The sequence below is a fragment of the Hyperolius riggenbachi genome, chromosome 5 (genome assembly GCF_040937935.1).
Source record: "Hyperolius riggenbachi isolate aHypRig1 chromosome 5, aHypRig1.pri, whole genome shotgun sequence".
Lineage (NCBI taxonomy): Eukaryota > Metazoa > Chordata > Amphibia > Anura > Hyperoliidae > Hyperolius > Hyperolius riggenbachi.
The window spans coordinates 118088692-118102686 of record NC_090650.1 but is presented as its reverse complement, the minus strand read 5'-3'; the positions used below and the strand labels follow the sequence as shown (position 1 = coordinate 118102686).

The window sequence follows — 13995 nt, the reverse complement described above, 5'->3', positions numbered from 1 at the left end:
TGGCTATACATAATATTTCAATGAATTTATAGAACATGTTAGTGTTAAATACGATTTAGACTGTGCAGTTGACTGTGATTCTTGTAGTATCAAAAAGGCAGGGTCCTCCTCCTTGTGTCTCCTACCTGTTCTTGCACCTCTATTACTAATACATAAGGGAATAAACAGGGCGCTCTACAGCACAGGTAACCAATAAAAGTTCCTTTGTGAATTGAACCTTAAGACATAAAAAAGTCCCAAAAAAAGTCCATATGCAACTATTTCCAGATTCCTATAACGTGCAGACAATCTTCCTGTAACATGCAATAACCAGTGTACGCTCACCAGAATAGTGTGATACTGTTTGGTAACAATGTGGCTGTTATACTCTTCAAAACACCAGTGCTCCAAAAAGTTACAGAAACACCCCGTGCTCCTCCACCGTATACTCAATGAAGCCTCTCACCAAATATCATGGCTGACCCAGCACAGACCTGCAAACACGCTTCACAGGCACTGTCAGCGATCCTCCTTCAGCATCAGTGTCCCTAAGACTCAAACAGGGACCAGCATGCCATAGTGTAAAAACATTTTTTTTATTTAAAACATTAAAAGAAGTGCACTCACAAAAGTCCGTTATAAATGCGCATATAAAATCTCCTAGAGCTCATCTGGCGTCCCTCGCTCCTTAGGCTCCACCCAACTAATTTCGTCCTATGACTCATAAGGAGCCCCTGATGAGTCATAGGACAAAACTAGGTGGGCAGAGCCTAAGGAGCGAGGGACGCCAGATGAGCTCTAGGAGATTTTATATACGCATTTATACCGGACTTTTGTGAGTGCACTTCTTTTAATGTTTTAAATAAAAAAATGTTTTTACACTATGCTGGTCCCTGTTTGAGTCTTAGGGACACTGATGCTGAAGGAGGATCGCTGACAGTGCCTGTGAAGCGTGTTTGCAGGTCTGTGCTGGGTCAGCCATGATATTTGGTGAGAGGCTTCATTGAGTATACGGTGGAGGAGAACGGGGTGTTTCTGTAACTTTTTGGAGCACTGGTGTTTTGAAGAGTATAACAGCCACATTGTTACCAAACAGTATCACACTATTGTAGTGCTTTTCTGTTTTATACCCCTATGGTTTGAGGATACAAGAGGAGGCTGAACGCACCTAGGAGATCTTGACTACTGGCTGGGCCAGAAGCGCTATTAGCTGATCCTGAGAAGGCAGCTTAACATCTGGTGAGCGTACACTGGTTATTGCGTGTTACAGGAAGATTGTCTGCACGTTATAGGGATCTGGAAATAGTTGCATACGGACTTTTTTTTGGGACTTTTTTATATCTTAAGGTTCAATTCACAAAGGAACTTTTATTGGTTACCTGTGCTGTAGAGCGCCCTGTTTATTCCCTTATATATTTTTATTTAAAGTGACACACACTTAAAGTGAACCAGAGACGAAGCACCCTTGTGTATTTTACCATAGAAATCAGTGGGAACATTAGAGAAAACATTTACCATGCTCTCTGTTCCATCCTCACTGCTAAAAGTGTCTGTTATCTAGCTGAGATAAGAATCCCGGACTGAGCATTGATTCTGGCTTTGCTATAATGACTCAGCTATAATGATTCCTGAGCAAAGCCAGCAGGGGGCAGGCTTGGACTTGAAGACAGCAAAGAACACAGTCTCAGCTATAATTATTCTGTAGCAAAGCCAGACCGACTGCTTAGTCGGGATTCTTATCTTAGAGGTGATAACAGGCAAATTAAACAGAGAACAATGTAACAAAGAGCAGATTAGGTGTTTACTGTCATGTTCCCACTGATTTATAAGGTAAAATACATGAGGTTGCTTCATCTCTGGTTCTCTTTAAATACAGGAGCGACCCAGAATAACAATAGTTATACATATAAAGTGGATTGAGGAGTGCACATTACAGGTTATTTATTGAGAGCACCTCTATTACTGTACACCCATCCTATGGATCTGAGTGAACTCCTAAGTGAACTCGACTTGCCTAATCTCCATGCTCCATTCAGTGACTGACTAAGCATTACCTTGTACTCATACTGTGCTGCGCGATCTGGTTTGCATGTATTCCTGTATTGTCCTATTGCTGTATGTCACCCCTAAATATTGTCTGTAACCTTAACTAATGTCCAGCACTGCGTAATATGTTGGCACTTTATAAATACAATAAATGAATAAAGTGAATCTGAACTGAGAAAAAAATATTTAACCACTTCACCCCCCCAGTTCTAAATTTCTCCGTCCCTCTGCGCACCGCTTCACCCCCAGGGACGGAGAAAGGCGCACTTTTTTGTTTACTGGCTGGGAGTGGGCGGGGAACTCTCGCTCACACTCCAGCCAGCCCGCACAGCAGGTGACTAATTGGATGTTAGGAACAAGCGTTCCTAAATCCAATTAGCCTCGCCGATTGCGAGTAAAATGAAGACGGCTTCAAACAAAAGCCGTCTTCATTCAAAACAATGTAGGTAAACAAACGTGCAGCGCGCGATTGCGCGCCCCCGCGATCCGCGCGCGCGCACACACCCCAGCTCTGCAGTACTATGATTGGTTATGGGGACTCTCCAGTCCCCAATAACCAATCATAGTACATCAATACTAGAATGGAAGCAGCGCTGAAAGGTAAAAATCGCGCTGGTGTTTCAGGGGTAAAACCCCTCAGTTGTGAAATGGTTAAACTAAACACATGATGTACCTGCAAAATAATATTACATACTTACCTGGCCATCAGTTCATCTCAGAAGCTCACCATTTTCTTCTTACAACGAGTCCTTTCATTTCTGACAAGAATTTGTCAGAACTGAAATATATCAGTTGCTGTCAGTTATATACCAGTTGCTGTCAGTTATAACTGAAAGAACAACTGTTGAGCAAGGTAATGTCCATGTTTCCCTATGGCTCAAGTATTGATGAGTCAGCAAAGTCTTTAACAGTGTGTTGACCAGGAAACTGCTATGGGATAATGGCCATTTTCAAAATGGAGGAAGGAGAATTCCATTGATCACAGTGGACAAACAGGACGCAGAGGTGGGGAAAGAGATTGATGAGTAGATTAGGTAAGTATGATGTGTATATGTTTATTTTGACTTCTGATTTCCAGATCGGATTCACTTTAAGTCTCTGGTGCATCATCCTCTTTGGATTTTTGTCTCATTCAGCGTTCTTCACAATAAATTTGTTTTAGCACCTACCTCTCCCCATCTTCTTACTCTGAGACCGCTGAGCCCCTCCTCCAAATCATCCCCCCACTGTTTACATAGTCTTCCTCTATGTCTGGTGTCAGTGCACAACCAGTATAAGTGTAAACTCAGTAGATTTGAAAGTGTATCACAGATGTACACATAATAGCATACATCTGCAAAAATGACAGATTTCCAAAAAAGGGCTTTTTTAATATAATTAACTAACTTTATGAAAAAAAATGACAAAATAAAACTCTGGAATCAGATCTCGGAAATCGGAAATCCGCGGAATCAATAATCCTCATTGGTGGAAATTGGAAAATTGCTGTAATCAGAAATCAGCATTTCCGACCATCCCTGCATTTGTCCTTTGAGTTCAACTATGTCATTCAGGTTCTTGTTTTTTCATCTCTTTCAGCTTTTCTTTTTCAGTTACTCCATACACTGTACTTATTTAGTGCAAATGTAATATATAGTGTAAGCCGTCCATTATATTTCGTATTTTACCACAAATGATGGTGACACATTCAGAATGGCTACACTTACTGTGCTAAGATAATGGCCCTTATTCAATTAACTTTTTCAGCACTTTGCAATTTAAAAAGTGTCAAAAGCATTAATATATTTTTCAGAATATAAGACTCACCTTTTCTCCCTCAAAAGGTGGGAGAAAAAAATCAGTGCGTCTTATATTACAAATGTTTGGAATTTGGTATATTAGTTGGTGCCATTTGTCCCCCTGCTAAGCGCGGCCCTGGATTTGAGAGCTGCTGGTCACATGTGGCTTCAGTGCAGAGCGGCAGATATGCCTGGATATTGTGGCCATTGATCTGTGATCTGACGGGGAGAAAGTCAGAGTTCAGCCTACTTGGCTGGAGATCAGAGGCATGCTATTGGTGCAGAGCACAGCGGAAGCCGTTATTACCTATCCAGGATCCAATCGACGAGTCCTCCATCTGCTTCTGTATCTTCAAAACCGACGCGCACTGATCCCCATCTTGTTACTTCCTTGTCTGCCACCCTCTCACTGCGTGACCCCGGCAGTTCACATAAGTATTTTCTTTTTTGCTGGTGGCATATTATTAGTAAAATGTGACAATTTCTCCTAGGAGAAAACTTGGAGAAAAAGTGAATTGTAAAGGGCCAACAATGGTAGTCTTTACTATGGATCTATCTTTCTTGTCATGGAACAGCCACCATAATTACCAAGTAAAATCAGCTAACAGGACTGAGCATTACCTGTTTAGTATTAGCAGTCAGCAGTCATCCCTATGCCAGATAGGTTGGAATGTTATAACCCATGCACAATGCCACAATAAAGCAGGAATTCACTGTCCCTGTTCCAGTTGAAGTGGCTTATTTTCTACATTGTCAGTACTTTTAGGCTTCTTGCACACCAAGACGTTGCATTAGGTGCCACGTTAAAGTCACATAACGTGCACCTAACACAACGTATGGTGCTGCAAGAGCCGACGGTAGAGTGAGCCGCGTTAGGCGGCTCGAGTCCTATAATGTCTCCCAGAGTGGCGCTGATTGGCCAGCGGGACCACGTGATGCGGAGCGAGACACTCCGCATCACGTGGTCCCGCCGGCCAATCAGCTCCCGCCAGTGCAGTGAATATTAAGTAGCCATGTGCGCGGCTACTGTAGCTGGCTCTCCCCGCCTCCTCTCCGCCCCCCACTGCGCATGTGCAAACAGTCTAACGCGGCTATAGCCGCTCCAACGCTGTAGCATGCTGCACTTTGCACAGAACGTGCCAGCGTTACATGTAACGCAACGTGGGCTGTGTGAACAGCCCACTTGTGTTACATTGCTGTGCGTTGGGGGAGCGTTACAGGCGCACTAACGTGCGCCTGTAACGTCTTGGTGTGTAAGCAGCCTTAGGTGTAAGTGAATCCCTTTTAATAACCTCATACACAATAGTTCTGCACAACCCAATTGGCTTTGGTTGCATTGGTGTGTATTCCAGTGTTAAGCATACATTTTATGCAAGTGGCAGCATCCCAACTCTCAGTATCTTTACTGTGGCATTTGCAGAGTGGGGCTATCATGATGGTGTCTTCAAGATATCCAAAACCATGTTAAGGTACTTGAAAAAATTACTTAACCCCTTCGCATTTAGACCTGATTTCCCCATTATGGACCACAACAGTTTTGACATTTTAGCCCTATTTAATCAGCAATAATTTTATCCTTACTTATGACACCTACATTAAAAATATATAGTTTTTTCAAGACAAACTAGAATTTCATTGTATGGCATTTTTATCTCTAGAACAATTTTGTTTTCTATGAATTTTAATGAGAAATATTGGAAAAAGTAGAAAAAAAACACATTATTTCTCAGTTTTACCAATTCCAGTTTAAAAAGAAAAAGCGCTACTATAGATAAAAATCACACATTTTGTTTAGCTATTTCTACCGTTTATCACAAAACTTAGATTATGTTCCTGTAACAGTTCATGGTGAGGATATTTGATTCTGAAGAAATGCCACAGTGTGCATTTTGCACTATGAACTGAGAAAGAAAAAAGTATTTTTAATGGTAAAAATCAATCTTATTGGCTCAGGGAATCTGTACTCCTTTTCACCAATTAGTGCTGCTGCAGATAGTGCCAGAGGTGTGCCCAGGAGTAAGCCCAATCATGCACAGCTGTGCTTCAGCTACAAGATGTATATCTATGACCTCTTGGTTTTGATGAAGTCACAGAGGATGTAGATCAGTGTTGCTCGCAAATTTTCGCCCAAGTCATTTTCGCATTAAAAATCCCGTTTTCGAATTTCACAAAAATCTTCAGAAATATTCGCGTTTTCGACCAGTAGCGAAATTTAAAGGAGACTTGCGAAATTTCGAAAATAACTTATATTCGACTTGCTTAGCATGAAAAATCGAAAATTGATAGGCAGTAATGTCTTCTCTCCCCATAATAGGCCTCTCATGATTCTTAGCAGCACAATTGACCCAGGAACCATATAACTACAACCAATCAGACAACAGACAGCCCCCTGAGTATAAGACTAGCTCTCTGACACACCAGCCTCTGTTGGGAAGAGTTAGTGGATGTGATAGATGTAGAGAGAGCTTAGCTAGCTACTGCTCATTTATTTGAAGTCTATTGTGTGTTTGTGGTTTGAAAATCTCCACAAATACTAGCTACAGCAGGCTGGATTGTAGTTGTATTCTAAAACAAAAGTCATTTTTAAAAGAGAACTGTAGTGAGAGGAATATGGAGGCTGCCAAATGTATTTCTTATAAAACAAAACCAGTTGCTTGGCAGCCCTGCTGGTCTGTTTGGCTACAGTAGTGTCTGAATCACACCAGAATCATGCATGCAGCTAATCTTGTCAGATCTGAAAATAATGTCAGAAAGACCTGATCTGCTGCTCTACATTGGCGCCTGTGTTCAATATCTTTATACTTACCCTATGAGAATTAGCTAAACATGCTACTTAAACATGCAGAGCTGTGCTGTTGGGCTATAAATAATATGGTACTTTTTGAGTGTAAAACCTGTGCGTGCATTTGTGTGTGTTGCTATGTTAAATTACATATGTCAAATGGACACATGTTAATTTTAAATATGTTTTATACTTTGCAGCTGATTTTGGCTTAGCTAAGCAGAAGCAAGAGAACAGTAAACTGACATCGATTGTTGGAACAATTCTATACTCCTGGTAAGATCTAACTTACACTAAATTAAGAAAAATGTGGTTAAAGTGGACCTGAATTCTAGCACAGGACAGAAGGAAAACATAGAGAAATGCACCCTGTATGTATGTAGAGAGTTTAGCCTGTTTAATTCCCCCTCATCTGTGTCTAATCACAAGTTGTAATATGATCTCTCCCCTGTGTCAGCTGACTGTCGTGACAGATAAGGCAGATAAGCTCATGTGAAAGCACAGGATGTTAACAATATGTCCGCTTCCATGAAAGCAGGAAGTAGAAACATTGGAGATTTATTTGGGGATTTGCTGTAACAAAGATTTTCTTTAGAGGTTATTATGCTGTTGCGTATCTTTTAGAGCAGAGAGGAATTTCTGGGTTCAGGTCCGCTTCAAACTGCATTGTTTTCTAGCATTGGCCGCTCCTCTTGTCTAAAAAAAAAAAAAAAAAAAAAGAGAGGAGTTAAAGAAAGTTGATGTGAATAGTTTAGAAACAGGAGTCAGAGAGCAGCCATGATCCAGTCTATGCTCCCTTGAGAAACATAAAGTGACTTGCACTGAGACAGTTGTCACATCCTTCTGCCAGTGCAGCTTTGTCTGGTGACAGGCTGACTTTTTTATTCTTTAAAAACTGATTTTATTCTTTTTTTTCAATCATCTTTTTATTGAAAGTTAAAAAAAAAAGCATGCAGGAGTACAAGCAGAATAATACAAGATATGAGATATAAGCTACCACATAGTAGCGAACTGCATGAGTATTCTCACACAAAATGCAAAACATCCAGGGGATGCATAGCCCATTATGTGTATAAAAATACAAAAGAACATACAATAAGGTATACGATGAACCCTGTAGAGCCAATAGGTTCACTATAAAGAAGAGAAAATTCAGTACAATAACCATATCAGAGTTTCACTGCATACTAAGAACTAGAGATGTCACGAACATAGAATTTTCTGTTCGCGAACGACGAAAGTTACCTTTCGAAAACTGTTTGTGAACAGGCGAATCTGGCAGGCGAATCTTATACCCTACAAAGACTGTTTCTGGCTATAAAAGTGATGAAAAAGTTGTTTCAAGGGGTCTAACACCTGGACTGTGGCCAGAGGGGAATCCATGCCAAAAGTCTCACCAAAAATTACGGCGTTGACACAAAGTCGGGTTTTAATCCCTAAATGGCAGAAATCACATTATGCACAGCTCTTGGTGGCAGTGGGCTGTGAAGTGTCACAGAGACATGCAATAGTACTATCAGAATACAGTGAAATAATAATGCACTATATTAATCCAATATGACCACCGCAACTGCTTTTTGATAGGGGGTTGGGGGTCCAGGAAGGGGTGCTAGCTGATTGGCTGCCATGTGTCTGCTGACTGTGAGGTAAGGGGTCAAAGTTTAGCAGAATGATGATATATATGGGACGAATTGAACACGCCAAATGTTCGCTATTTGCAGCGAATACGAACAGTAGACGTTCGCAGAATACTGATCGCCGGCGAACAGTTCAGGCCATCTCTACTAAGAACCCTAATCATGTCATCAAAGTGCATAAGGGTGAATTTAATCTCTGGCCCTTTAAGGACTGCTGGTACCAAAGAACGGTGTCTCCCGATGAATCGCTGGCAAGTCATGCCGCTCTCCCATCACCACAGTCCCTACTCTCTGCCGTCGCTATGACAGCAGAGCTGTGTGAGCCAATCAGAAGCTGTTTTCAGTGGCTCCTGACCCTATCCATCAATGAAGCCAAAGGGATGGCGTGCGGCGGGATGATTGAAATCTACGCTGTCAGGAATAACAGGATCATAACAGGATCATAACAGGGCATAGATTTCAATCATCAAGGTCTGGAAGTGCTTAAAATAACTAAACAACAAAACAAAACACACTAACACTAAACTAAAAAAAATGTGAAAGAACAAACAAAAAAACAAAAACAAAATAAGGGTAGACAACTAGGTTAATCAAATAGAATCTGGAAAAACAAGTTGTGGGAACATTCTTTAAACTTCTTCCTGACCGCCTAGGGCTGATAGGCGGTGAGAAAGTGGCGCCCCCAGGACTCTGTAACGCCGATAGGCGTCAAGTCCTGGAGGTGGAGTTTAGCAGGGAATGCGCGGTCATTCCCTGCTGAGACATTGAGCGTGGCTCCGTGATCAGCCTGCGAGCTGTGATCGGAGCTGGCAGGCTGAAATAGAGATATAGAAAGGCAATTTGTATTTGTAGAGCACTGCTATCTAGTGCAGCGTTGTACGGGAGTCCTGGCGCTGAACTGTTCCTCTCAATGGCTCCCAATCTAATCACTCTCATAGGCTGATGCAATAAACTGTTAAAGCTGTGCAGTGCTGAATTGTAAAAAATGGCCTGGTCACTAAAGGGGTGTAAACCTGAGGTCCTCAAGTGGTTAAAATGTTACCTCAGCTCACCTCTTTAGTTCCTGCCCATCTTACCTACATGTGCAACTTCAATGTCTACTCATCACAGCTAAAACTTCTCATCAAGTAATGAAAAGGGTGGGAGCTCTCCCACAGCTCCCTCTGTGCTAATATTTACTCATTATGCAGCCCCCTGCCTGTAAAGAACATATACCACGGAGCATAGCCGTAATGGCATTACAGAAACAGATATGCAGTTGCATGCTAATTAGCATAAAAGCAAGGTGCAAGTGATGCCTGAATGATGCTGTATTTTCCACCTTTATATACTGGCAGTACCAGAAGTTATAAAAAAACAGGACTTATTTTGTGTTAAACTGCAGGAACATTTTTGTTGCATGAAATGAAAGCCCTGATGATACAGATAACTGCATCTATAGACGTAACCCTAAATAGGCCTTTCCTGGAACGTCATATTCCTATTTTGAGTTTAAACTGCTGCTCTTTATGTTTATTAGGTCCTCATATAGAGTAAAGATGGCCTATTGGGCTTCCTTCATTTCCTCTGCTGTCATTAGACACAGAATGTATTGCCAGAGGTGTAGGGATACAAACATGACATTTAAAGGCATGCCCTTCTTAATCCATAAGTTTCAATGCGAAGTAGTTCCTGGGGAGGCTTTCCACAATTTAGGAGTGTGTCTATGGAAACTTTTGACTATTTTTCCAGACGAGTATTTGTGAGGTCAGGCACTGATGTTGGATGTAAAGGCCTGGGATACAGTCTCTATTGTAATTCATTTCAAAGGTGTTCTTTTGAGTTGAGATCAGGGCTACTGTGCAGGTCAGTCATGTTTCTCCCCACCAAATTCACTCATCCATATCTTTATGGACTTTGCTTTGTGTGTGGCGTCATGTTCGAATAGGAAGGGGCGATCCTTAAACTGCTCCCACAAAGTTGGGAGCATGAAATTACCCAAAATGTCTTGGTACCATGAAGCATTCCGAGTTCCTTTCACTGGGAGTGTGGGACTGATGCTGGGAATACACGGGTCGATTCTGGCGTTCGATTCTGTGCCCGATCGTTTTGCCTACTCAATTCTCTTATTTTCCGCTCGTTTTTCATATCTTTTTTCAATTCACTTCAATGATGAATCGAGTGCCAAAACGATCGAACGTGGTTGGACATGTAGGAAATTATCTGTCTAACCATATTATCAGCTCAGAATCGAGCAATGTATTCCCAGCATAAGAGACCAAGCCCAGCTCCTGAAAGACAACCCCACATCATAATTTCCTCGTCATCAAATTTTACACTTGCACAATGCGGTCACTCAAGTACATTTCCCTGGCATCTTCCAAACCCAGATTTGTTAGGATTGCCAGACAGAGAACTCTGATTCTTCACTCCAAAGAACATGATTCAATTGCTTTAGATCCAGTTGTGTCATCATGTTTTAAACCACAGCATCCAACCCTTTCCTATGCACTTAGGTTCAGCTGCTGAGCCAATAAAATCCACGAAGCTCTCTATGCACTGTTCTTGAGCTAATCTGAAGGCCATACCAAGTTTGGAGGTCTGTAGCTATTGACTTGCAGAAAGTTGGTGACTTCGACACAATGTGCACCTCAGAATGCACTGACTCTGTTCTTTGATTTCATGTGGTCTACCACCTCTTGGCTGAATTGCTGTTCCCAATTGCTTCCGTTTTCACACAATTCCATTAACAGTTGGCTGTGAAATATTTAGAGGAGACCACATTTCACAAATGGACTTATTGCTAAGATGGTATGGTATCTTGGTACAATGCTGAAATATACTGCTGTTTGTAGAAGTAGTCTGCATGCCCAGGTGCTTGATTTTATACACCTATAGTGGATGTGCATTATGAGTATGCAACTGGTAAGTGATTCAAAAGACCACTTTATCACCTTATGAATAGATTGTTTTTTTTTATCACTTAAAGGTAGTGTTGGGTGAACACCTAGATGTTCGGGTTCGCGAACGTTCGCCGAACATCGCCGCGATGTTCGGGTGTTCGCGCCGAACTCCGAACATAATGGAAGTCAATGGGGACCCGAACTTTCGTGCTTTGTAAAGCTTCCTTACATGCTACATACCCCAAATTAGCAGGGTATGTGCACCTTGGGAGTGGGTACAAGAGGAAAAAAAATATTTGAAAAAGAGCTTATAGTTTTTGAGAAAATTGATTGTAAAGTTTCAAAGGAAAAACTGTCTTTTAAATGTGGAAAATGTCATGTTTCTTTGCACAGGTAACATGCTTTTTTTCGCCATGCAGTCATAAATGTAATACAGAGAAGAGGTTCCAGGAAAAGGGACCGGTAACGCTAACCCAGCACCAGCAGCAGCACACGTGATGGAACAGGAGGAGGCGCAGGAGGAGAAGGCCACGCTTTGAGACACAACAACCCAGGCCTTGCATGAGGACAAGAAGCGTGCGGATAGCATGCTTTGTACCGCCATGCAGTCATAAATGTAATAAAGATAAGTGGTTCAATAAACAGGGACCACGCGGCAACGCTAACCCAGCAGCAGCAGACGTGATGGAACAGGAGGAGGCGCAGGAGGAGAAGGCCACGCTTTGTGAGACACAACAACCCAGGCCTTGCATGAGGACAAGAAGCGTGCGGATAGCATGCTTTGTACCGCCATGCAGTCATAAATGTAATAAAGATAAGTGGTTCAATAAACAGGGACCACGCGGCAACGCTAACCCAGCAGCAGCAGACGTGATGGAACAGGAGGAGGCGCAGAAGGAGAAGGCCACGCTTTGTGAGACACAACAACCCAGGCCTTGCATGAGGACAAGAAGCGTGCAGATAGCATGCTTTGTACCGCCATGCAGTCATAAATGTAATAAAGATAAGTGGTTCAATAAACAGGGACCACGCGGCAACGCTAACCCAGCAGCAGCAGATGTGATGGAACAGGAGCAGGTGCAGGAGGAGAAGGCCATGCTTTTTGAGACACAACAACCCAGGCCTTGCATGAGGACAAAAAGCGGGCGGATATAGCAGCAATGCTTTTTGCCGCCATGCAGTCATAAATGTAATACAGATGAGAGGTTCAATAAACAGGGACCGGAAACGCTAAACCATCCCAGATGTTCATTGGTCATGTTACTTGGTTGGGGTCCTGGAGTGTTGCGTAGTCGTTTCCAATCCAGGATTGATTCATTTTAATTTGAGTCAGACGCTCTGCATTTTCTGTGGAGAGGCGGATACGCCGATCTGTGACGATGCCTCCGGCAGCACTGAAACAGCGTTCCGACATAACGCTGGCTGCTGGGCAAGCCAGCACCTCTATTGCGTACATTGCCAGTTCGTGCCAGGTGTCTAGCTTCGATACCCAATAGTTGAAGGGTGCAGATGGATTGTTCGACACAGCTACGCCATCTGACATGTAGTCCTTGACCATCTTCTCCAGGCGATCGGTGTTGGAGGTGGATCTGCACGCTTGCTGTTCAGTGGGCTGCTGCTGCATGGGTGTCAGAAAATTTTCCCACTCCAAGGACACTGCCGATACCATTCCCTTTTGGGCACTAGCTGTGGCTTGCGTTGTTTGCTGCCCTCCTGGTCGTCCTGGGTTTGCGGAAGTCAGTCTGTCGGCGTACAACTGGCTAGAGGAGGGGGAGGATGTCAATCTCCTCTCTAAAGTCTCCACAAGGGCCTGCTGGTATTCTTCCATTTTGACCTGTCTGACTCTTTCTTCAAGCAGTTTTGGAACATTGTGTTTGTACCGTGGATCCAGAAGGGTATAAACCCAGTAATTGGTGTTGTCCAGAATGCGCACAATGCGTGGGTCGCGTTCAATGCAGTCTAGCATGAATTGAGCCATGTGTGCCAGAGTCCTACCAGAATCCTCATCATCCTCTTGTGAGCGTTGTGATAGTTGTTGTGATGCATCATAGTCGTCACCTTCCTCCTGGTCTGCTTCTGCTGACCATTCGCGCTGAATTGTGGAAGTCCAACGTGCACCGCTCTGGCCCTCGTCAGTGGTGGCATGAAATTCCTGCTCCAACTCCAGCTGTTCCTCCTCCTCTTCTTCGTCATAGCTGCTGGGGCCAGCGTTTCCTGAGGCGGATGGCCTGATGTTGGTACCATCACGCTGATCGTTTTCTCCTTCAGATTCCCCCAGTTGCATCATGACAGCTGTTTCCTTGATTTTCAACATTGACCTCTTCAGTAAACACAGCAGTGGTATGGTAATGCTGACTGAAGAGTTGTCACTGCTCACAAGCAACGTGGATTGCTCAAAATTTTGAAGGACTTGGCAGAGGTCCAACATGTTGGCCCAATCGGATCCACAGAAGCTTGGCAGCTGTCCGGATGCGCCTCGGTACTGCGCCGTCATGTACTGGACCACTGCACTTTTCTGCTCACAAAAGCGGGCTAGCATGTGCAGCGTAGAATTCCAGCGCGTAGGGACATCACACAGCAAGCGATGGTGGGGGAGATTGAAGCGCTCCTGCATCTTGGCGAGTGCCCCCGAAGCAGTACTGGAATTTCTACAATGTTTGGCCACTCGACGCACCTTCAACAGAAGATCGGCCACGCCTGGGTATGTCCTTAGGAACTACTAGGTTCATCACGTGCGCCAGGCAAGGGATGTGTGTCAGCTTAGCCAACCTTAAAGCGCGAATGAGATTACTCCCATTATCACACACAACCATGCCCGGTTTCAGGTCCAGAGGTGCCAGCCACAAATCCGTCTGTTCCTTTATTCCCCTCCAAATTTCCTCCCCTGTGTG

General features: G+C 43.3%; 1 protein-coding gene across 6 annotated transcripts in view; it reads left to right on the top strand.

The window, feature by feature from the left end:
• Window positions 1–13995, top strand: part of NEK10 (NIMA related kinase 10) — a 357380-nt gene that overhangs the window by 175662 nt on the left and 167723 nt on the right. For all 6 annotated transcript variants that reach the window (XM_068236184.1, XM_068236182.1, XM_068236186.1 and 3 more), the window contains one exon: window positions 6786–6861. In XM_068236184.1, coding sequence (XP_068092285.1) covers window positions 6786–6861 — 76 coding nt within the window. The remainder of the gene's footprint in view (window positions 1–6785; window positions 6862–13995) is intronic.